This window comes from Pocillopora damicornis, chromosome 3 (genome assembly GCF_964200805.1).
Source record: "Pocillopora damicornis chromosome 3, jaPocDami1.2, whole genome shotgun sequence".
Lineage (NCBI taxonomy): Eukaryota > Metazoa > Cnidaria > Anthozoa > Scleractinia > Pocilloporidae > Pocillopora > Pocillopora damicornis.
Genome location: NC_142672.1, coordinates 25,179,408 through 25,203,723, shown reverse-complemented (window position 1 = coordinate 25,203,723; position 24,316 = coordinate 25,179,408). Strand labels below are relative to the sequence as shown.

The following is a 24,316-nucleotide window of genomic DNA, read 5'->3' as shown; positions in this document are numbered from 1 at the left end:
ATTCTCAAAAATTCCCAGAAATTTCTGGGAATTTTTTAGATTTACAGCTTTTCAGGGAAAGTCATCGGTTCTCTGAGTTGGAATTCCTAGGAATTCCTTGGAATTCCAAGTCCTGTTGGCTATAAACTTGGAATTTCTGGGAATTTCTGGGAATTTCTAGGAATTTCTAGGTTTTTAGAACCAGAGTTGTTATGTTTGGGAATTCCTAGGAATTCCCAGTCCGAATTTACCGTGAAAATTCACACCTTTATTCCTAGGAATTCCAAAAGCCGTTTCGCAAGGAAAGTGCAATCAATTTCAAAACCCAACTTTGCCGTGTTTGAAGTATAGTGGCGAAGGAGAAGGAAAGTTGATGAAAAATATTATTGCATAACCAGATCTTAAAAAACCATAGTGACTGTTTTATACCAATCCTTTAGACTGATTTTTCACTATTTTAGAACACCAAGTATGAGCATTTGGTTGATGTGTTTTAGCATCATTCATTCATTGCATCATGGGTGATAGAAAATTTGCTTGAAATGCGTCAGAATTAAAAACTTGACATTTAAAAGGTAATTTAATTTTACATCTGACTGATTTTTTAACAATTTAGACTAATCAAGATACGCTAATAATTACGTCTATTCTTCATCGATGAATAGCGCTACGTTTCGGTTGTCTGAGCAAGAAACAACAGCATACACAGAGGATTACATGATTGACAGTCAGATTGACAGGCCTGTGTGAAGTTACGCACGCTTTCTTTCTCTTTTCTAGCTTATTTGCATTTTCCCGTGCGACGTTTTGCAATGGGCGCGATTCCGTAATGGTATTCCAGAATTATGATTTACAGCGTACAAAGTTTGAATCAGGTTTAAGTAATGTTTCATATCGGTTGTCTTGGCTTTAACATTTCGGTTTACTTGTATAAAGACTATTTCTCCTGGCCGAGATGCTTTTAAACGTGGTGTATTTAGCTTTAATTTGTAAACTGATGTCGATTAAACGATACTCACAACGTTGAAGTTGATGCACTCTGTTCAAGCAGTTACCGATGAATTCTAAAGTTCATCGATTTTAAAAGAACAGCCTCAAGTAATTGAAATAAAACAAACGAACAACCAGACAACAATGAGATTCTGGAAAAACAAAGAATTCCTGCGCAAGGCTCCCTATAGATGAACAGGAATATGATGACATAGGCAACTTTCACTTTCATGATGACGCATTGAAGGTTGATGATCTTTTATGTACTTAAACAACTACTGTAAATGCCAATTTACAAAAATCACTTAAGCCACAATGAAACATGCCATATTACATTTTCTCAAGCTTTCATGAGTTAGAAATCTTGAGCATCCAGTAAAACCATCTAATAGATACATTCTCGTTTGAGTTAGCTGACTACAACCTTACCTCCATTTCATCTTTACTCCACAATTGCACATGCTCGTGTTCGATGAAACTGAGCTACAGCTGTTGTACAACTTCAACTTGGTTAAATTTACATAACGAACTGTTTTACAAGTTCAGAGTGGGGTTGAAAGGAGAAAACACAAGGATTCTTTAGCTGAAAGGCGACCTTCACTTCATCAGCTTGTTGATTTCACGACGAAACTGCCATGCCCCGCCTTTGCATTCCACCCAAGCTTGCCAGTCACGTGATAAGGTAATGTTTGCCGCAGGCTAGAAGTGCTGAATGTTTTAAAAATATATTTCATTGTTATTGATCACTCCTTGTAGTAGTAGTAGTTTGGCTTGATGAATACCGCTTGATGAATACCGCCTGCTATTGTAGTATCTCAGATCAATTAGTCTAGAAAACATGCATAAACGTCTGGACTATTCTATTCGGTAAAACGTATCAAGCGTGGCTACCTCATGATAAGAGAACGAATTATTCCAGCAACTCGAGTATAATTACTGACCGAATTGGACAACATGAAGTCTTATTACCAATTAATCATAAGAATTACAATTTCCAAACAAAACTACTTCTGTCTTCTAAAATGTTGTCATTGTGATTGAAACCAAGGTTGTTACTGGTTGATTTAAACTACAACTTTGAATGTGACTAGCTTATTGAACTGTCTGATAACAAACTGACTGATAACAACTTGATAAGTGAATTAGTGGAAAACAAGAGTTTTTTAAACCAATCACAATCGAGGAAATGAGATTTTTATGATGACAGTGTTCAGCAAATCAAAGGCCTTTCCATTTGCTAGTAAAATGTAATCGCGTGAGTTCTCTTCGCCTTGTGCAATGACACACTTAAATGATCACAGCATACGGAAACCTTAAAAATGTCCCTTGCAGTCAAGCAACTTTTCCCTGGAAGCCATCTACGTTACAGAATTCAACAGAACTTAAGGATCAGACCCAGCCCACTGCAGTAATAAAGGAAGTGCCACTCGATATGACAAAATTTACACTGAACAGTTTCCCTGTTCAAATACTGATGTACATATTTTCGCTACCCGTCGTGCTACATTATGCAGAGTAAGTTGATAGATCGATGATGTCTCTGTATTTCACCCATAAAATCACCATTGTTTCGCGAAATTTGAAAACAGCTAAAAAAGATTGGTATGAAGAAGAGTATTAAGCGAATTACGAATCATGTTTGAAATACTGACGACGTAAACCACTGCTCGTTAACATTCAAAGGTTTTGGGCAAACTCTGAAAATGTAATGCAATTTAACAATACGCTAGAGAAAGTAGTACACTCACCAATGCTTAAATTAACAATACGGTGGACGAATTCATTCGTTGTCTCCTGTTGAGAAAATGTTTCTGCTCTATTTCTGAATTTGTTGGGATCTCTCTTGATTATTAAACGAAAAAAAAAACATATCCTCAAAGAAGGTATTCCTCTTCCACACTTTGTTTTTATTTGCAAAATACACCGAGCTACACAAAGATTCTTGCAAAGCCTTTTCCCTAGAAAGGGAAAATGTACACGATATAGAACTTGGAAATCTCTAGCACACGGTCACCGAGAGTTTCAGGCTGGACAGTCTGTTGAATATTCAATATACATTACAACTTTGACAAAGTGTCGATTTACCCTAAATAGTGGCTATGCACGTAGTTAATATCGCTTTTAAATCACAGAAACCATTCCCTTCCTCTGTACAACAGATACCACTGTATAGCTGTTTTAATCTACAGACCTATTTTTATTTACAATGTCTTTGGTATTTTTTACGAGTATCTCTACTGCGTGTACACATAGATAAATGTGAACCTTTGACATGAATATCATTTTCACAGAAAATGAGCTTTCACCTCCGAACTTCGAATTGTCATGTAAAGGAAGTCTTTGTAAATATTTCATTGAGATCTCAATCGCATCACGCCACTCCGACTTAGCGCGTTTACGTAAGAGTCGCCATTAAGGCAGACAAATCTAGTCTAAGACTTCATAGAATACGTTATTTCTCAGGCTGAAGTTTCCTACAATTTCTTGTCAAAATATCAATAAAAGACTTAACTTATATAACTCATTTACAAGTTCAGCCATTGCTGAATGAAGTTACTATCTATAGTAAATTTTAAAAGCTGTGCAAAACTAACCCTCGATCAATTTACAAGTAAAGTCATTGAACATTATCTAACTACGAGCACTTCAACAAATACTAATGAATAAGAATTTCCTAAGAAATTTCTCAGTTCCTGATTTCCAGGATTCTGTGAAAGCTGCCTCGAGCGCTTTCGCACAAAAGCACGTTTAAGACCTGATACATAGCTCTGTGTATGTCTATCGTTTGCTTCTCACGCGTGTTTTTTTTTCTTAGACGGTTCTCCTGGGGTCTACTCATCGATGTTTGCCTGACACTCCAACAAGGAGAAGTCAAATCGCACAACGATATTAAGAGGTTTTGGTCAAACTTTTAAACTTCCGCCTAATGTGACAGTTCTGCTGAAGAACTACAAGGAATCAAATTATATAACAAATATATTTGCCCCTAAAACGGGGATTACATTCGGAGATTAACAATTTGGATAGCACGCCAATAAGATTAATCACCAGTCGTCCTTTCTTTTCTCGTCCACATTCTTATGTTTCTTTTTCTTTTTCTCCTTTTCCCCAGGCATGTGTAGTGATTCTAGTCTAACCGGTCTTCCCATGGCGGGCATCCCTCCCACACTTCCACCGCTTCCCTGGGGTGCCCCATTGTTTAAGTTTCCGCTGGATCCTCCGGCCCCAAGGAATCCGAGCAAAGGGCGGGACCCCCCTGAGGGAGGTGATTCTCGTCTGTCGAATCGTTCAAACCGGGTATTCTCAGCCAAAAGGCGGTCAGCTCTCTTAGGTTTAAAATAACTCGATGCGTAGTCTTCGTGAGAGCTCCGCGAAAGATGTTTCAGAAAGAGATCTTCACTTGGCTCCTCAGGGTATCCCCCCACGTGTCCGTTGACAGCTTGGCTTTGACTGTTCAACTGGGGTCTATTAATGGGGGACTACCGGCCTCGGACGGGGGTGCCCGCACCCGGCATAATCCCAGGGGTTGGAAGAGTCGTCTTCGTAATAACAAGTTCAGGGATGTTCCATTTTCCTAATTCGTCGTTCCAAGAGCTCTCCGAGCGAATCCTGTCAATGTTTTAATAGTTACAGTCGCGGCGAATGCACGGCTGGATTTTATCTAAAATCTGTTGCTGAAGCTTAATCATTTGCTCTTGTTTACGAATCGTTTCCAAGTAATCTTCACGATCGCGTTCGAATTCAGTTTGCAGATCGTCGATCTCTGACTGCGCAGACTTTAATTTCCCTTCCATCTCATTGATGACATTGTTCTTGGCTTTTATTTCATCCTGTAAATTATCGTAAACCTTTACCATTATGCCATCATCTTCCATCTTCTTGACTGCCTTGACAAGTTTTCCTCTTTGTGACAAAGCATAGTTTTTCCTAGCTTTTCTTTTCTCCTTTAACTTCTGGTCATTTTTTCTTTCGCCACCCACAAATTTTTCTTGAAGTTCTTGCAATCTTTTGACCAATACATCGTTTGAAAGGCCCTGACTTAAAAAGCGTAAGTCTTCCAGTCCGGGTATTAGGTTCTTCACCTCCTGGATACCTTTGATAGCCTTGTCTTGAACTGCCTGAAACGCACTCTGATGGTGGCCCGAGTCCTGTATGCCCTGTAAGGGTCCTGTTATCACATCCAATTCTGTGTTTGGACGCTGATCCTGGCAGGAATTAATGGAAATAAAGGTTTAATTCAAATGTCATGTTCGTCTGTCATCGTAAAACATGTGTTGATGCTGGATAGACAGTTGGAAGGACTCACAGTAGACAGACATAAGAAAGGCTGAAAGACAGGATAAACAGACTGAGAATAGACAGACAGACGGACAGACAGACAGATGGACAAAGATTTGACAGACAAACTAGCAGAGAAAATCAGACATACACAGTGAACAGAGGCAGACTCACTGACAGACAGAGAATAGACCGACACATGCAGACAGAAAAACAAAATATGGAAGAGGAATACCTTCTTTGAGGATATGAGTATTTTTTTTTTAGGTTCAACAATCAATAGATATCACAACAACTTCAGAAATAGAGCAGGCAGAGAAAGAATACACAGACAGACAGAAAGACAGCGTGAGAATCAACAGACAGATAAACAGACACAGTGGGCAGACATGCAAGATAGACAGAAATAGGATGAACACACACAAATGATTGACAGACAGACCAATATAGGAAAGAAATACAGACAGAGTGAAACAAATAAAAATACAGTAGACAAACAGAAAGACACATCAACAAACAAAAACACTTATGTGGATGGAAAACAAGCAAAGGGAAAACAGACAGGGCTGAGAACTCAGCTAACTATCTGTCAAAAACCTCTTGCAGGAACAAAGGGTAACATTTGTCCCACCAACCAGTATAACATTGCACACCCTGTATGGTGCATTAAAATCACATTATCAGGCAGATAAGAATGCATGCATCCAAGAACATGGTATTATTTTTCAATCAATGGACCAGGTGAAGAAGAGCGATGGTCATCAGCTCTTGAACGAGCATGGTGACCACCATTAATCAGGACATTACATTTCTGTCAACAGTAAACCAAACTACAGCCACCCCACTGTTTGGTAGCCCTCATAAGTAACTATAAATACTCACCATCTCATTTGCCGAGGCAATCATACTGATAGCACCCTCTTCCTGTTGGCCACCTGTCCCCATCCCTCCTGGGGTGACTGATGTCAAAGCAGTCTTGCCACTGTATTGTTCCTCAACATTGTGTACCTTGTTGTTGAAATCATTTTGTAGTTGTTCCATTTCTTCTTGAAGCTTCTGTTTGGACATAAGTTCTGCTTCATAAGATGACTTCATCTCAGCCAGCTTTGCCTCATACTCTTTCCTGAGATTTTCAGTTTCCCTGGCCACAACGGCAGTGTGATCCTGTGGTGGTGCAGCTATATGACGGGCAGGAACAGAGGGCTGGCCTCCTGCTAAAGTTCATACACAAGAGGTTATATACTTACATTAGATATAAACTGTTATGGCAACGTTCAAAGTCAACTTTAAATTGTCCTTACCAGTTGCAAAATCAGTTGGAATTTCCATCTGCCCCATCAACATTGCTTTAAGTTTCTGGATTTCCTCTTGGTATTCCCCTAGAAGTGCATCTTTTGGATCTTCATTGATCTTAGGTTTATTCTTAATATTCTTTGCACGATTTGCATAGCGCAAGGTACTCAGAGTTTCATCGTAGTTGTTGTCTGCAGGACTTAGACAGGCAACCATCAATGTCTTGGTGTTTCCACCCAAGGAATCCTAAAAAGGTCAAAACATTTTTCTCTATCAATGATTCCATTAGGTTTGACCATTGATGAAATGACCTTGCACAAAGGGATTTCAAATAACTAACATGAATTTTGCAGGAGACACAGTCACTAAGTGGACTCCATATCAACAGATTCCCAGTTAACCCTTTAACTCCCAAGATCTGATTGTTAATTCTCCCCTCTAGCTGCTTCACATTTCCTTGTAAATCAATTACAAGAATTTGGTGTTGGAGAAAAACAACAACTTGTACTTGATAAATTTGAGTATTCTCATTACCTGTGTGGCGGATAACGTATTGATTTTACAGGGAGAATTTACATGTTAATCACTTCTGGGAGGCAAAGGGGTAAGCCCTATTTAGAGTTATATTGATGCATCCATGTGCATGACACTTGATTCTCTAAGTGCTTCCCTCCACTTGGAAGCATGAATAATTAGATATCAGCCACCTGGTGATTATTTCCAAATGCAAATGAGGCCACCTATCAAGTAGAATTGGCAATATTCTCACTTTATACTTCAGAAAAAAACATAATGAGGCAACAAAATTTACACTGAACAGTTTCTCTATTTAAATACTGATGTACATATTTATGTTACTTGTCACGCATTATTTTCAGAGGAAGTTGATAGAGGTCTCTGTATTTCACCAATAAATTTACCATTGTTTCACGAAATTTGCTAAAACAGCTGAAAAAGATTGGTGTGAACTAAAGCATTGAGCGAATTACGCATCATATTTGAAATACTGACGACGTAAACCCCTGCCTTTTAACATTCAATGGTTTTTTGGCAAACCATGAAAATGTGATATAACTTGAGAATACTGAAACGTTAGAGAAAGCATGTAGCGCTTCCAAGCATGTAACGCTTCCAAAGTGAAAATTTACAAGAGGATTCCTTCAACGAGTATGTAAGGAAGGACAAACGAATCACGTGACACCTCCAATGAGGACATCATCAAACTTCCCGTTCAGTATGTGTGTGCTTATCCTCAACTGGGGGGACCTTGATGACAATGAGGTGGGGGGAGTGGGACTAGTGGTAAGATTTTTGGACAAGCCTTTACATTAACAATACAGTGGACGAGTTCATTCATTGTCTCGTGTTTTGAAAATGTTACTACTCTGTTTCTGAATTTGTTGCGATCTCTCTTGATTATTCAACGAGAAAGAAAACCATATCTTCAAAAAACGTACCCCTCTTCCACACTGTTTTTATTTGCAAAATGCACTGAGCTACACAATGATTCCTACAGAGGACATCATGGACTTACTAAAGCTTTGCCTAGCGTCAACTTACTTTCATTACAACGATAATCACTACAAACAGCTACACGGTACAGCTATGGAGTCTCCAGTTTCCGTTGTGGTAACAGAAATTGTGATGCAAAACATCGAGAAACGCGGCCTTTACACTTGCCGACAAACGATACCGCTTTGGTTATGCTACGCTGACGAGACATTTAACGCCGTACGACACGCCGAAATCGACGCATTTCACCACCACCATAATGGACACAACACTGACATACAGTTTAACAGAGAGGTCGAAGAAAATGGTAAAGAACCTTTTCTAGACTGCCTGGTAAGCCGTGAAGACAACTTGTTACGAACAACAGTTTATAACGAACCGACACAAAACAGATTACTAGACGAGTCATCCTACAACCTCGGCGACACTCGGCACAAAGCCACGACTATCAGGACTCCAAAGCGACGAGCGCAACTAGTATGCTCAACATCAACATAGAGATCAACAATGAATCCATAATGAGTGGGCACGCCAAAACAAGTTACGTAATGTGGGTCCTTTATATGGTCCTCACCGACTCGTACTATCGATTATCCTGGCCCGTGTCTAAATCCCTGGAGCACGACTACGTCTGGTCTGGAGTCTCACAACCTGAAATTGAAGGAGATATCAGGAGTTCTGTATCTCTACTCTCTCCTTTCGATTTTTTCCGCAGACTATCTTGATTTGCATCGAGAATAATAACGCTACATTAACAAGGAACTATCCATTGTCTCGTTTGTCGCGGATTACTGCATCGCATTTGGACACTTTGTGTATTGTGAAATACCAGCATGCCTCACGCTAAGATGTATTGGAAGTCAAGCAAGATACCTCAGAGGGCAGTTGTCATCCTTGTTATGGATGATAGATTGTCCTCATAAGTCGGTGTGCTACACTAAGAACACAAAGACTAAACGCAGAAAGGCCAGGATCGCGTATTATTCCAAAAGTATTGCGACTTATCAGTTGTTAATGGCCTGTGGCGATGTCCATCCACAACCGGGACCAGCACTAACAAAAGCATTTGACGCTGTTTGCTTCAAAACGGTGATAACCAGGCTGTATCACCTCTGTTTTTAAAGAGTGTTCTTGAATGGTTAGCTAATTAGCTATCCGGCAGGAGACACTATGTTCAGATCGATGACCGCAAGTCGTCACCTACGCTATCCGAGTTTGTAATCCCTCAGGGCTCAATCCTCGGACCGATGTTGTTCAATCCCTACGTCGCGTTTCTTCAAGGCATCCTTCCACCAGCAGTTAGAAGCTCCCAGTATGCCAACGACACAACAACATACGCCAGCTGTATTGCGTCGCAGATTTCATATCAGGCAGAAAGCATGAATACAAGCCTAGTAAGCCTTGGCGACTGGTCGAATGACTCGAACCTGGCCCTCAATTCTAAAAGACCAAGGTGAAGCTAATCTCCTCCTAACAGGTAGCATGTGTGTATTCCATTGGGAATTTGGAGCTCGTACTTAAGATCTCCGGTACTCCACTTGAACGTTTGGATGTAGCAAAACTCTTAGGAGTACACATCGACTCAAATCTTAAATGGGAATTTCATATAAATTCAATTTTTAAACCCTGCTAGGCGACTCTGAGGATTTTAAGGAAAATAAAGAACTTTAGTGACTTCAAATTACGTAAACATTTGGGAGAAACACTAATTTTATCTAAGATAAGTTACTGTGATATTGCTTTGATCCTCTACCGAATTTCCTCACAGCCAGACTACAAAGGCTCTAGTTCGCTATCGCTAGTTTTTTTAAACTACGTACGTAAACAGTATTATCCACTATTTTAAATCTTGGTTGGCTACCTATTCTGGAGCTTAGGGACTTTTCACTTTTAAAGACTGTCTTCAAAGCACTCTATACTTATAACTGGCCTTCCTACTAAAATCTTCGAGTCGTAAAGCCTTTGAGACATCTTCATTCTGATGTAGCGCCAAGGTTACTTGTTCCACCAGTTCAAGGCACTTTTCAGCCATGGTCTTTAATGATTTGCTAATCAAAATAAGAAACTACTCGAACTTCAGGGAAGACTGTAGGCTCTGCAAAACATTTTTGAAAGCGCGTGCTTTGTCTTCCTTGTAAGACCTTTCCTTCTTCAAACCCGCTTTTGCATTCATTTATTAAATATCCGCAAAAGTGTATAGATTATACAGTAACTTAGTAGTTTTGTAATAAAATTTTCTTGATTATTGTCTAATACATCTAAATTTTTATAGATAGCACTTTTGTAGGACATTCACAGATGAAGAGCCCCATCTTTTTTTGTGGATATGCTGTGAATAAATCATTATTATTACGAAACACTCACCGACTTACTACCACTACCGAAGCTAACGACAACGCAATCCTCCTACTACACCGTACATAAATGGCATATTTGAAATCATCTCGCGCATCCACGTCGCTTACAAACCCATTACTACACTACGTCAGTTACTAACTAACGCCACAGACAAAGACGAACCGAGGAACAGACAGGGAGCCGTTCATAAGATTAGTCGCTCCGACTGCTACGCCTTCTATATCGGTGAGATTGGCAGAAACCTAACAACTGACTGAACACAAGCGAGCGACGAGGAAAGGCGATGTCAACAGTCACATTTCGTAAAATTTTGCCACCACTACACAACCGAATACACAAGACAACACTTGGAGGCATGGAAGCGTCGGTCAGCCAGGCCCATGATACATTTTATTAACTCGCGTGATAAAAATCCACTGTTACAGTAATTTTAAGAACACGCCACGGCCGGACACGTAAACCCGAAAAAAACAACTATTGGAAAAATAGGGACCGTGTAACCCCAACCTATGCCATGGGGTCGCCTTTGGGGTTATAAAGCAAAACTAATAAAATAAAGCCTAAAAACATGAATATAAGAAGAAAACGAGATGCTACATAAAATAGCTAAGAAAGAGAGGGACCTCCACGGATAGTAACGAGATTATGGCTAACAGAATAAGTGAAAACTCAACTAAACAAAGCAAGATGACGCGGCGAGGCCGACTGTAGAATGACACACATAACTAACCGGTCTTTCTTCAAAACCCCCCAACCGCCGTCTCACGCGCGCTACACTAAAACCCAGTTCGCCGTTCCGTGCCGGCGAAATAATAAGTTATGTCAATTCTAATTTACACAAATTACATATTTTGCCTCCACTACACAACCGAACACACAAAACAACACTTGGAAGCATGGGCGCGTCCGTCAGCCAGGCCCATGCTAGATAGTAAAAGAAAGGGCTTGAGCTCAGACGGACAGAGATTTAGAGGCTTCAAGCCTGATAGATGTTTTCAGCTTCTACGGAAGCTCAGCGACCGTGACGCTGAATGTTTTTCTCCGAGACGACTGAATTGGCTGCCAGAGTAGCTACTCCTGATCTCGTGGAATGAACTAAACCTTGATATGTCAGGTACAATATCCGGAAAAGACTTCTTAAAGGAATCCCTGTACGCAGAGTAACTGATGGGCTTGTTAACCGAAACTAAACGCTTACGATTTTCTGAAGACGAAATAGGACGAAAAAGATACTCCTCAGAATTTCCGGCTCTATGCGTTTTGCTCATGTACGCCATGAGAAGATAGCAGGGACAAGTAGACGAACGGGTTTCAGCGATGACGACAGCACGGCTTTATCTAATTTATCTGTTTTGCTTTTCTTAATAAAAATAGTAACGTAACTATAAAATAATTGAACATGCTTAATACAAATGAGACATAATTCTGAACTTCTGAAAAACCCGGAAAAGGCGAGGACGAACATAACTAAGCTTCTTAAATGCAAAATATTGCCAAAGTCAGTCCTTTCAGCAAGTTGCTTGAGATAGGTCACCTCGAGGGGTTCTTTCCTATGAGAGGCTCGTTGGTAAACAAGAGGAAGAGCTCCCTCCTTCGCGGAGATAACGGCGGGGTGTAGGGTAGGAGAGTCCACTCCTGCAACCTGATGCAGCCACTTGAAAGCGTAAAAAGCGCAGTTGATGGCAGACGCCGACTTATTCCGATTACTGTAGAAGAAACTGCAGATAGAGGGCACAATCCATGGGACCGACAGGAAAAGTGGGAACGCCCAACACGCCCTTGGCGAACTCTGCCCATATGCTGAAGGCCCTCAAATAGTTTTCCGATGACCCGGACGCCCTCGAAGCAAGCACCGTAAGCTTGAGCTTTCGCCTCAGCTGGTTGACCTGGTGTTAGTCGGAGCTTTCAGAAGACCAAAACTCAGAGGAGAAGATATCTTAAACAATAAAGTAAGAACACTGTTGAGCTAACCCATATACGGGACCCCCAAGGGATAACAAAAGAGTTCAATACCCGTCCAGGGTATGACACAGAAAAAACCAAACTGCAAGGAAAAAGTTGAGCCCATCCGGGGTATAAAACTCGGGTAATAGAGCCCGTCCGGGGTACGGCAATGACAGCGTCCACGGCATAGGCATATAGAACCCACTCAGGGTCAATAACCAGCCAGAACATTTAAATAATCTAAAGACAGCTTCGTAAGTCTATCAACCTGAAATCCAAATCTTTATTCTGCCCATCAGGGTTACAAGAATAAACCAACCAAGGGTATAAACATTGAACCCATTTAGGGCGTAATAAAGACGGTAAGGAACAAACAAACCCGTAAACAAAAAATAAATAAATAAGAGCTCTTTGTTGCTGTTCGTAATCACGCTGGAAACTTTAGCTTCATCTATAGCCACGGCGAAGGAAAAAACAGAGAGAACTAAACCAAGCAAGATGACGCGGCGAGGCTGACGATAGAATGACACGCATAACTAACCGGTCACTATTTCAAACCCCCTAGCCGCGGTCCCACGCGCGCTACACTAGAACCCAGTTCACCGTTGCGTGCCGGCAAAATAATAATTTAGGTTAATTCTAAATTACACAAATGGCATAAAGGTTGTGCTTGTTCATCGTGGTAAAGTACAATAATAATAATGTATTATCGTTTGTCCCACGATGTGGTCACTTATAATGTGAATCGCGAATGCATACTGCTAGTCTTCATCAGGCGATAAGGTCGACTGGTTTCGGGTCTTCTTAATAAGCAGGATGCTCCGCTGTGATTGTTTATTTTTTTTCACAGCTATGATTAGCGCGTTTCGATCCTCGATGTTCGTGCTTTGTTTCCACGGCGGTCCGCTTTCTTACGGCTCTCCGGTTATTGTGTTTTTTGATCGAGGGCATCCACGCTTCAGAAATTTCTATTCCATCGTCGCTGTTGATGTTGTTAGGGTAAACATTAACAGTCACATGTTAACAATCACATTGATGAACAATACCGACTTACGAACCACGCTTCTGACTGGGACGCTGCGAAATTTATATGCCAAACCTACAGCACCAACTACTTTCAACGACTTACTCTGAAAAGCTGGCTTACTAACCTAGAACAGACTCCCTTCAACAGGTGTCAACCACTACCGGCACCATACAAACGACTCATTCACGACATTAACATTAGAAACGAGCCGAACAGAACGACCTAACTTTACTGACTGATCAAGAAGGACCATCAAAATTAAAAATTCAGACCAAAAATGAGACAAATTAATGAGTTAAAAGGTTTCTAATCTGTGCCTTCATATTAAGAGAACAAAAGCTGATTGAAGTTCATGCTTTCTTTTTCTGTTCTTTGTCAAAAACATTGCTGGATTAATTCAGATGTAATGGCGAGGATATGATTCATTCTTGGTGAGAGGGAAAATTTTTTTTACACGCAAGAGAATTTCGTCATCTGCTGGACAAAACTTAAACTGACGTTAAATTTCGTTCTTTCTTAAGGAGGAACACGTGCAACACAGTGCAACAAGAAAATCGTCAGCGCCATAAGGAAGTAAGACATTTTGAGTCAATGTCAGTATCTGAGAAACTGCACACCTACCCCTCCCCTAACTCAACAACAATCAAACAATAACAAGTTAGGGCTAATGTTGGATCAGGGGAGGAGTAGGTGTGCAGTTGATCAGATTCTGACATTGATCCGACATTTTCAAAATCTCTACCATCGTCAAATCTATCATTTGACGATTTCCATTTGTGCAGATCACAAAAAGAGAATAAAAGAACAAAGAGGACCATTGACTGCTTTTTGTGAGTTTTGCCTTCTCAGACGGAAGCGCTAAACATGCACATCTTTGATTCCAGAAAGCGCAGACACACGAGTTTTACGGCGATTAAACATAGTGAAATCCAATTAAATACGTAGAAAAGTAAGCATTTTAATTAAGCGGGAGCACACTCATTCCTGGGAACTAGGTTTTTTGAGTAACATCCGGTTTGGTACCAGGGCAGGTGAAATAAAAACAAACAAAATGCTGACATCTTGTCTGAACGAGTCCTGGTGCTGGGGCCGCCCTCTCTGCCTGCTTATTTTCTCTTGGTTCCATTCCAATGTAATTTTGTGATGTGTCAAATTAGATTCATTATTCCCTAATTTCTTTGTTATAGGAATATTGCCTCATAATAACTTTCACCTTCAAATGCCTTGAGATGTATCTTTAGTTTAAATCACGCTAGCAAGAATATATCCCATTGGGTGTTTTCTGTGAAAGATTGTAGAGTATTTTTATCAGAAATTCATTCTGAGTGACGGAGAAATTTGATGATTTTAGCACAGAGGTGAACAAGAGTAGATGCCATAATATTTTTCATCATGACTCTCCTATGGCTGTCTGACCTGAACTTTTTCCTGTCTGGTAATTAGATGGAAATGCTGCAGGCAAAACAGGAGCAAGAAAAAAAGAGACTCCGTGAACAGATGGAAGCTGAAGCAGCGGTCCAACGACAACAAATGGAGAACATGGTAAAGGCGAGAATGATGGAAGTTAAAAAACACCGACGAAATTTCATGCAAGAAAGCCAGATACTCAGTCAACGACTTGCACAAGTGCAAAAATCAAATGAAGGCATGGAGAAGACAGTGGAGAGCTTGAGACAACAGCTGCTACTCAATCAGAGCCGACAACAGTAAGTTCAAAAGCCGGGATTCTTTGATAGAGCGCTGCAAATGATACCAGTCTTAGGCGGGGTCGCTAGCACCTTATCAAAGTGTAGAGTTATGCAAAGCCTTTAAAGTTATCCCTTATCATGAATACTGGTCCAATTTTTAACCGGTTGCATTGTATCAGATTACAGTTAACCATAATTTGCAACGAGTTAACCACCTTAAAGTTATGTAACGCGTTTTCTGCCGAGGGATATGATGTTAATTTTATATATAAAGTGAAAATCGTGTATTGTCTGTGATATATTAGGCTGCAAAACAACTTGAATGTGATCTGAAATAAAAGAACTTGAAAAAAGAAACCAATCGGGTCTTCTGATTATTTAATAGCTGGCGCGCACAAAATCCCCTTTTCGAGGAGTTAAGCCCGAAAGCTAACCATCGTAGGCTCTGTGTACGAGAAATATGTTAAAGGTTGGGATATCAAGCTTGTTTTAGTGTGCTCTAGCGGAAGAGAAGTGGGGGAGGAAGGGGGCAAACGACAAAAAAGGAGACTGCTTGCAAGGATTTCGGCCTTTTTCCGCCTTTTGAGTTTTTCTCGTCGCCAGGTTTAACACTTGATAGAACTAAATCACAACAGTAAAAAGAAGAGGATGCTTAGATGCCAAGCTTTTAATGCCTGCTGATCGAGTGAAACAGAGTAGAACAACTTAAGGAACGACGGGCGGCTTGTGGAAATAAACAAGTGGTTATAGGAAAAAAAACAAACATGCAAACAAAAAATCAAAAACAATATTGAAAACGGTCGGTCGGTGGGACAGAAAAGCCGTTATTGTTACACAAGTCAGGCCGACAGATTCTAAGATAAATTTTCAAAAAAAAAAAAGAGAAAAAGCAAATCAAAACCATGAAAATTTACCAGTTTTTCCTCTCATCCAGGGGCTGCCTATATCGAACTAAAGACTGCATACTAGTCTTTTAATAAAAATGTCTGCGCAAAAATATCATTCTGTGCGTGGTGCGTTCAGCTTTGAAAAAACTATTTCAATGACTGTGCTTTGGGGCCCAGGCAACAAGGATACAGGTCGTATACAGGGTCTTTTTCAAGCTCTTATGCTATCTGTACTTTAATTACAAAGAGACAAAGATATTTCATAAAAATTCTTTTAATAAATCAATAAAAGTGAGGGTAAAAAAAGTCACAACGTTGGGTAAAAACTGACGAACTAAATTGCTATTTACAGTGACAAGTGAGACGAACAAGCATTTTTAAAGCTTGTAACACCAAATATCGACTTAAACTTTTATGATCACGAAAGATTTTTCATACATCTCCAGTTTCAAGCATAATTAATGTAAAGCATCACAAAATAAGCCTAATTCAAAGCACAGCGCTGCCTGTGAACTGATCCAAGCTCAAGGAATCATTCATCTGTTCCTTTTCTCAAAGTCGGCTTTTTTTTAAGGACAAAATGAGCTTGTCAGCTGATTAGCATCAATAAAATTAATTGAATTAATAAGTTTTAATTAATTGAATTAATAAGTTTTAATTAATCGAGCTGAGTAATTTGAATTAATTAACTTGAAAAATTAAGCTTGTCTTCTGCCAGGGTTTCAGTTGCTGGAAAAGATCTAATTATTGGAAGAGTGAAAATTGGGGTTTGGGAAGGAAAGGAAGCTCCTCTCACTCTTCCCGAGACCTCCAATGTCTCAGCTCACCCCTTTTTTGGCCGTCTCCATAAAAAGGAGAGCCTGGCACAGACGAATAGAGGGGCCTTTCTTTCTTCGCGTCAAAAAGTCACTTTTGGAATCTATGCTAAACTATTTCACACTGATATCCTAAGAAATTCGTTTAGCGTTCTGATTGGCAAAAAAACTGAGTAACAACTCGGTATTTTATTGCTGAAAAGAACTTGCATTTCCGGTTACAATATAAGACGTTTCACGCGGGACTAAAAATTAGGGAACTTCAGGAGACCGCGACAACGGCAACGAGGGTGTGGCAAAAACAAAAGATTTAAATATTGAGCAGAACAGTCGCTCTTCGTCATCATTATCGTCATCGTCATCATCCTCACTTTCGTCGTCATCATCACCATCATCATCATACGTTTTAAAACTCTGTTCATCTCTCAGCCGTCCACTGTAAAACAACAACGTGAAATTACGAAAATTTGTGTGATCTGTGATTAGAAGGGAAATACCGTCGGCAAATGATCTAAGTTTTCAATTCGAACTGGACGCTACTCCTATACGTTATGCTGAAATAAAGACATAGCGCCATAAGAGACGGGAAATACGTCCAGCAATTTCCGAAATTCTAAATAAACAATAGTCCTCATTTGGCGCAAATACATGCACGATGGTTTTTGTTTTTGTTGCTGTTCGGACTTGATCTGTTCCGAGATGCGAACAGTTTCCGAGAGTGAAGCTCGAGGAAAAGTGAGAGCTTAGAGCAACAGATAATAATCTTGAGTTAAATTTAAAACGAAGACTTCTTTTGTTGTGGACGTTAAGGTTTGAAAATTGAGGAATATTACTTAGGGTATATTCACGGATATTCTCCAGTTTTAGCTGATGTATATTCGGTCACGTGATGCATTTAGACCAATCCCGCGCGCGCAAGCAAAAATATTTGATGGATTATATTCTGAAATATCAATCTTCTCACTTCTCGCTAAATCAGTTGCCACAGAAACGTTTTTTTCTGAGCGCTTACTCATTTTCATCATCATCATCATCGAGATCGTCACTAACTTCATCATCGCCATCATCCTCATCATCATCATCATCGAGATCGTCACTAACTTCATCATCGCCATCATCCTCATCATCATCATCATCGAGATGCTCACTATCTTCATCTTCGTCATTATCATCATCGTCATCATCGTCATCATCCTCACTTTCGTCATCATCATCATCATCATCATCACCATCATCATCATCGTCATCATCCTCACTTTCGTCATCATCATCATCATCATCATCACCATCATCATCATCGTCATCGTCATCGTCATCATCATCTGGCTCTTTTCTGAACCTTATTCCTTTTTGTTCCAGCTCAGCTTTTGTAAGAAGTCGATTGATCATCCCTTCATCTCCTATTTCAAATTCCTATCACAGGACAAAAAAAGGACACAACATCAACCACAGCACCAATTATGTGAAACTCTCTACTGGCATTTTCACACCAGATAAATATCTAAAGGATCTTGATTCTCCCCACGTATATCGGAATATTACGTTTCCTTCGCTATGGCAAAATACACCTGTTTCATTAATTTCTATGTAACACTCAACTTACATTTTAACACACAAGATAAATATTTGTCGCAATCAAAGATATTTTTCCTTATAGCGAGCAGTGAAAGAGGACATTCACTTTTGAATTCAAATAGCTACAAGTGACTAAGACCATTTTATAACAAAGAAAACGATCTCAGTTACAAATAACAAAAAACAATGCTCCCTGACGATTAAGATGAGGTGAAGGTTTACAAACAATCACATAAATTACAACTTTTTTTTGGGGGGGGGGGGAGGAAAACTGTCTAATATCTTCGAAATTATTTATTTTCCACACACAAAGTATTAGCTAAGTTATTGTCTGCCCGAGAGTAAATCAACGATTTAACAATTTTCCAACCTTGCACGACTTCACGCAACGGGTTTTACTCCAGTTCACCTCTCAACCAACATAATTGTTACACGATTGAAAGACAGAGAACCCTAAATATTTCTTTTTAATGACCCGGAGTCCTCGATGTAACGTTTTCCTTGACTTTCCCAAGAGTAAAGAACTCTCCTCTCAATGTAACCATACTTTTCTGACAAAACCGTTTGAATCATATACGAGACACTTAACAAAGAATCCAACTGATAAATAAGAATAAGGAAACCATTTAAGAGCGAGTAAATTATAGCGCAGTGCCGAGTTTGACTAGTAGCCGCGTGTCACGGGTCGCGCCTATGAAGTTTAAGCTTTTAAAATGATTTCTTTTGATTTTTCGTTTGTTTTCTAGCAGGGCGATTACGCCTGACGCACAGTAATGCTTCATTCTTCAAGCGCTAATTTCACAGGTTCCATAACATAACGTCTTTCCCAGATCTTTCAGCTGAATGAGATGTTAATGGAAACTTCGCCTCCAAAAGGCTTCTTCTCACGACTAGTGCACGCGCTTTATTTTGTTTAGGACGTGGTAATATTGGTCTTATTTTGGATACAGAATGGGAACATCGAGCCGAAGCGCTTATCAGAGGTGACCCATGTGAAACACTTTCTTGATTTTTTTCCTCCTTTCCCCGCCCCCCTCCCCCTCCAAAAAAAAAAATATCTCTATATATATATTTATCCATTTAATTTTGTGCCCGCCTGTCTTCTTTTCCAATTCCTTCTCGCTAGTATCTTTTTTTGCCTTATTACCAACCCCGGAGTACTTTGCTCTTTATTTTATGTTATATTTTCGTTTAGCACACCAAAAAGGTTATAGAGTGTAAGGTTTGAAATGGTCATTTTAACAAGTTCGCTATTTAGAATGTTTTTCTTTAATTTTTCTTCAAAGAAAAAAAAAAATAGGCTTCTATGACAAAGGCGACCGAGGGCCCTACGAGCATCTGACGGAGTTACTCAACATGAGCAGTGCAGCTAAAGACAAAAAGAATCCAACTGATAAATAAGAAGAATGAAACCATTTAAGTAACGTTTCACATCGGGTGTCTTAGCTTTAACATTCCGGTTGACTTGTATAAAAACTATTTTTCCTTGCCGAGATGCTTTTAAATGTGGTAAACTTAGCTTTAATTTGTAAATGGATGTCGATTAAACGATAACCATTACGTTTAAATTGAAGCACTCTATGCAAGCAGTTACCGATGAATTCGAAGTTCGTCGATTTTAAAAGAACAGTCTCAATTAATTGAAATAAATCAAACGAACAACCAAACAACAATGAGATACTGGAAATACAAATAATTCATACGAATTCAGCTCGCTCCATATAAATAAACAGGAACATGATGACATAGGCAACTTTCACGATGAAGCATTAGAGGTTGTCGATCTTAAATGCACATAAACAACTATTGTAAATATCAATCTACAAAAATTACTTGAGCAGCTCAATAATACATTTTCTCAAACGTACATGAGTTAGAAATCTTGACATCCAATAAAACCATGCCAGAAATGCACTCTCGCCTGAGTTGGCAGACCACAACCTTACCTCTATTTCTTCTTTACCCGACGATTGCACATACTCGTGTTCAATGAAACTGAGCTACATCTGTTGTACAACTTCGACTTCGTTCAATGAAACTGACATAACGAACTGTTTTAGAATTTCAGAGCCTGGCTGAAAGGGGGAAACACAAGGATTCTTTAGTTGAAACGTGAACCAGTTGATTATTGATTTCGAGAGGACTGTGAAGCCGCGTCTCTGCATTCCACTCAAGCTTGCCAGTCACGTGGAGAGGTAATCTTTAGCGCAAGCCGGAAATGCTGAATGTTTTAAAAATGTGTTTCATTGTAATTGATCGCTCCTTATAGTAGTAATAGCTTGGCTCAACATTCTATAGATGACCTTTATGCCACAAAAAGAAAGAAAAATGTTTAATGAAATACTGAAGCAAAACCATTCCGTGACTCCTTGAGGACATGTTGAATGTTGCGTGACAAGTGGTAGTACTGAGTCACGGAATTTGTGTCTAGATTGACTCAACTTTACTGACATAATTATTTTAGAAACTCTCCAGTTAGGAAACGAGTGCATTCCTGTAAAATCATATCTGTTTGCTTTTCATCAAGATCTGCCTAGTGTACCAGAGATGAGGTTCACCTCCATCTGCTGTAGTAGTATCTCAGATCAGTTAGTCTACAAAACACGCGTAAACGTTTAAACGTTAATTTGTTCATGGGAAAAAATCTCCAATTTTGAAGAAAGCCCCAATTTAGGAGTCTGTACACTGTTTATATGGTGATTGAAACCAAGGTTGTGATTGGTTGATTTAAACTACAACTTTGAATGTGATTAGCTTATTGCCTGTCCAATAACAACTTGGCAAGTGAATTAGTGGAAAACAGGAGTCTTTTAAACCAACCACAATCGAGGAGATTGTGATTTTTATGATTACAGTGGATAAAAATTCGTTCAGTGAATGAAAGCCCCTTCTATTTGCTAGTAAAATGGTATTTCTAACGAATGAGTCTGCGAATAAGGCAGAAATAGATATTTTGTCGGCACGAGATACGACAAGGCCTGGGCCTTAGGCCCGAGCATCATGGGTAATGATGCAGTGGTATATAAGGGAAAGTATAGCACGTGATGTCCATCTAGGCCTCAGAACCAACCGTTCACCTCTGGCTGATGACAAATTTATTTTAGTTTGAAAACATATTTTCTTTAGCTGTGAAGCCTCGTAGGATGGGCTGCCAACTGCTCTGAGTTTGGGCCATGGTTCCTACCCAGATTTCCTGTCATGTTTTTCCCCAAAGGGGTTTTTTCTGGCAGGTTTTTTCTGGCCTATGTATAACCGTAGTTATGTCCTTGTAAGCGGTTGCCCATCTCTGTTAATCCAGACTTGGTGAAGTTTGCATGTTAGTAATGTATACCTTTTTTTTTTTAATGTCTAAGGAATTGACTGTATATCAGGATTGTATATGGTATATCAGTTGCGAAGATATGTATGTATGCATTCCCCGGGCTATATATGCCTCGGGTTGGTTCTCGGCAGGCTTCCCTAAATAAACTTATTTGGTGTACACTACTGTGTTATTTGTTGTGTAGTAGAGACAAAATATGTAATCGCGTGAGTTCTCAGTCGCCTTGTGCAACGACACACTTACATGGTCACCGCATATGGAAACCTTAAAAATGTCCTATGCAGTCAAGCAACTACTCCCTGGGAGCCATCTATGTTACAGAATTTCATCCAAAAAGGACAAGTTTTGCATTGATTTCATTGGTGAACCATCCGCTTATTTTTCAACTATAAATTACCTTTGGGCCTTAAACACTTTCTGCAACAGAACGGGATTGAAAAAATAAATGTACTTTTGCCAGTCATACCGATTTCGCTCGTTCTTTCATTTGACATCTACGGATCACAAAATTAGATTGTAGACCGCTGTACTTGTCACTCCATTCAGTTAGAAGGATGTAGTCTTAAATTCAAATCAAAGCTGACCGATAAACGATAAAAATTCCGTGTTAAAAAAGATTTCAACACTTAGTCAGTGGAGCAGATAAAAATACCTTTACCTCGCCATTATATTCTCAAGTCTATTTATAGACTTGTAGGTAAGTGGCTGACTCTTCTAATTACCGATTGCTATTTCAACTTACCCTTTACTCGAAGTTATGGAGCAACTTATCTCATCCAACATGTATTGAAGATGGCTCCACAAATTAAATTTCCTTTGAGAAATACAATCATAGCGCGAGAAATGAAAATATTAGTTTCCATGAAATAAATGGGCGGAATCGCTGGGCTGTCCTGTCACCATACTAGTTTGAATCCACGGAAAAAATCAGAACAGTGAAACTCGTACATTTCATACATTTCTTGTTTTTAAATAAAGAAGAGAGGGTGATGAATACGCCTGTACACGTTCTTAGCTTAGCAGATGAACGACGTGTAGAAACACGAACCTCTGTGACAGATATCTTTCGTTCTAATGCTGGGGACTGTTTTGATTTAAAAACACTCTGAGCCTCTCAGATTTCGCCCGACCCTTCCCATGCCAGGGCTGGCTTGTACCGTCTTTCGACTGACGCACTATGCACTGGCGTGGGAAGGGTCGGGTGAAAACTGAGCTCAGTTAGTGATGAATTAGAATTTTAATACGGTTAATCGAAGGCTTATGATTGACCTCTTCGGTCCACATCATGTGTCGACGGCAGATGATGAGCGAATCTCGGAAATCGAGCAGGCTTTTGAGGTAGTTAGAGGCGGGCAAATACACTAATTTTTGGCTTGGCTCATTTCTCGGGATCACTTGCGTTTTGCCGAGATCGACCGTTGCAAATTGCAACCAATGTAAGAGTTAAATAGCGTATCAAATAACTGACGTCACGCGGTCTCAAACCCACAGGGTTGTCTGCCCGTGATTGATCCAAGCGTTGAAAGAACTCGCCGGAGTCGAAACCAATTCTTTTCAGTTTTTAGCAAGATTAGATAAATAAGATTTTCAAATAAAAAGAATTTCGCTTTACGCACTTAACCAATCCGAAGAACGAGTTGGTTCCACCACAGATTAGTCACATTACTTTTCCTGCAATTGCCTGTTCGGTATGATGTCCATTCTGGTATGCGACTGTCAGTCGAGGCGCGTTTCAAACACTACTTTTTGGCTTTAGAGCTCCTTTCCTGGGTTGGATCTTAAGAGATTCACTTACGACGATAGCCTATCTTTCCGTATTCACACTTGCCTGCATGTACGGGTGTGTCTTTTTTTCTGGCCTTCTTATGGCTATTTGGGTGGTTTTTCACTTACCTTCAGACACATTCAATTTAAAAATGCAACCAGAATTTCTCCATGTAAATCTTATATTTCTATTGGCTGCTAACATCACAATAAAGTGAAAGTCGTGTATCAAATTTTGTCTACCTGCGATCACGGCTGATAAATTCCTTTGCATGCCCATATAATAAGTTGGTATGACTGTTTAAAACGTACTTTTAATGAGTGATTTCCAACTACTAGAGTTATCTAAATTGATTGAAATATGTTTCATTACATTTCCTATGTGTAGGTCCCGTGTGTATTGTATCGATTGCCAGGCCATACAGAAAAGAGAAGTCGTATATTTTGAGCGAAGCTTTCGATCAACCTGAGGTGTTCCCCCTCGGTCATCATTTTGATCCGGAAACCGTTGGAATCTGGATGTGGATAGTGCCACAAAATACGCGGGTGAGTTCACATGAATCTGGTTACTAAAATGCTCCATCCATATGTTGCAGTTACGTGACTGGCAAAACCATGTAAAAGCTTGAAAGAAAACTTCAACTCCTCTATGTTCTCCTGATAGCTGCGGCTGTATGTTACTCATTTAATGACAGGAGAGTATAGCAGTTAATTTAGCGTTAACAACTGAGTTGAAAACGTAAATTAGCCACCGTAAAGAATAAAAAAGCTGATGTTTCGAGCGTTAAGCCTTCGTCAGAGCGATTGGAGGAATTATGGGTTGTGTGTGGGTTTATATGCAGAAAGTGGAGTTACGCTATTGGTGGGAGTATGGTGACGAGAAA

General features: G+C 39.8%; 3 protein-coding genes and 2 pseudogenes across 6 annotated transcripts in view; 3 read left to right on the top strand and 2 right to left on the bottom strand.

Annotated features, from left to right (window-relative positions):
• LOC149049018 (guanylate-binding protein 6-like) overlaps positions 1-24,316 on the top strand; it is a 76,839-nt pseudogene that overhangs the window by 30,601 nt on the left and 21,922 nt on the right. The window lies entirely within an intron of this gene.
• LOC149049022 (kinesin-like protein KIF17) lies at positions 2,844-7,225 on the bottom strand. Of its 2 annotated transcripts, none has more exons than XM_089201455.1 (3): positions 6,549-7,225; positions 6,130-6,458; positions 2,844-5,174 (listed from the first exon to the last, which is right to left on the bottom strand). In XM_089201455.1, the coding sequence occupies exons 1-3, from the start codon at positions 6,754-6,756 to the stop codon at positions 4,590-4,592; spliced, it is 1,122 nt and encodes a 373-aa protein (XP_089057581.1). In that variant the 5' UTR covers positions 6,757-7,225; the 3' UTR covers positions 2,844-4,589. The 2 variants fall into 2 exon arrangements, with proteins under 2 accessions (XP_089057581.1, XP_089057580.1); XM_089201454.1 differs by having other exon boundaries at positions 6,130-6,461; positions 6,549-7,218.
• LOC113672500 (uncharacterized) lies at positions 8,010-9,453 on the top strand. Its single transcript, XM_089201469.1, has one exon. It carries the CDS (start codon positions 8,044-8,046, stop codon positions 8,548-8,550), a length of 507 nt encoding a protein of 168 aa, XP_089057595.1. The 5' UTR covers positions 8,010-8,043; the 3' UTR covers positions 8,551-9,453.
• Positions 9,300-10,190, top strand: LOC149049021 (uncharacterized; annotated as a pseudogene).
• Positions 16,220-18,167, bottom strand: LOC149049020 (uncharacterized). Of its 2 annotated transcripts, XM_089201466.1 has the most exons (3): positions 17,909-18,167; positions 17,784-17,851; positions 16,220-17,207 (listed from the first exon to the last, which is right to left on the bottom strand). In XM_089201466.1, exons 1-3 carry the CDS (start codon positions 18,158-18,160, stop codon positions 17,024-17,026), a joined length of 504 nt encoding a protein of 167 aa, XP_089057592.1. In that variant the 5' UTR covers positions 18,161-18,167; the 3' UTR covers positions 16,220-17,023. The 2 variants fall into 2 exon arrangements, with proteins under 2 accessions (XP_089057592.1, XP_089057591.1); XM_089201465.1 differs by having other exon boundaries at positions 17,784-18,167.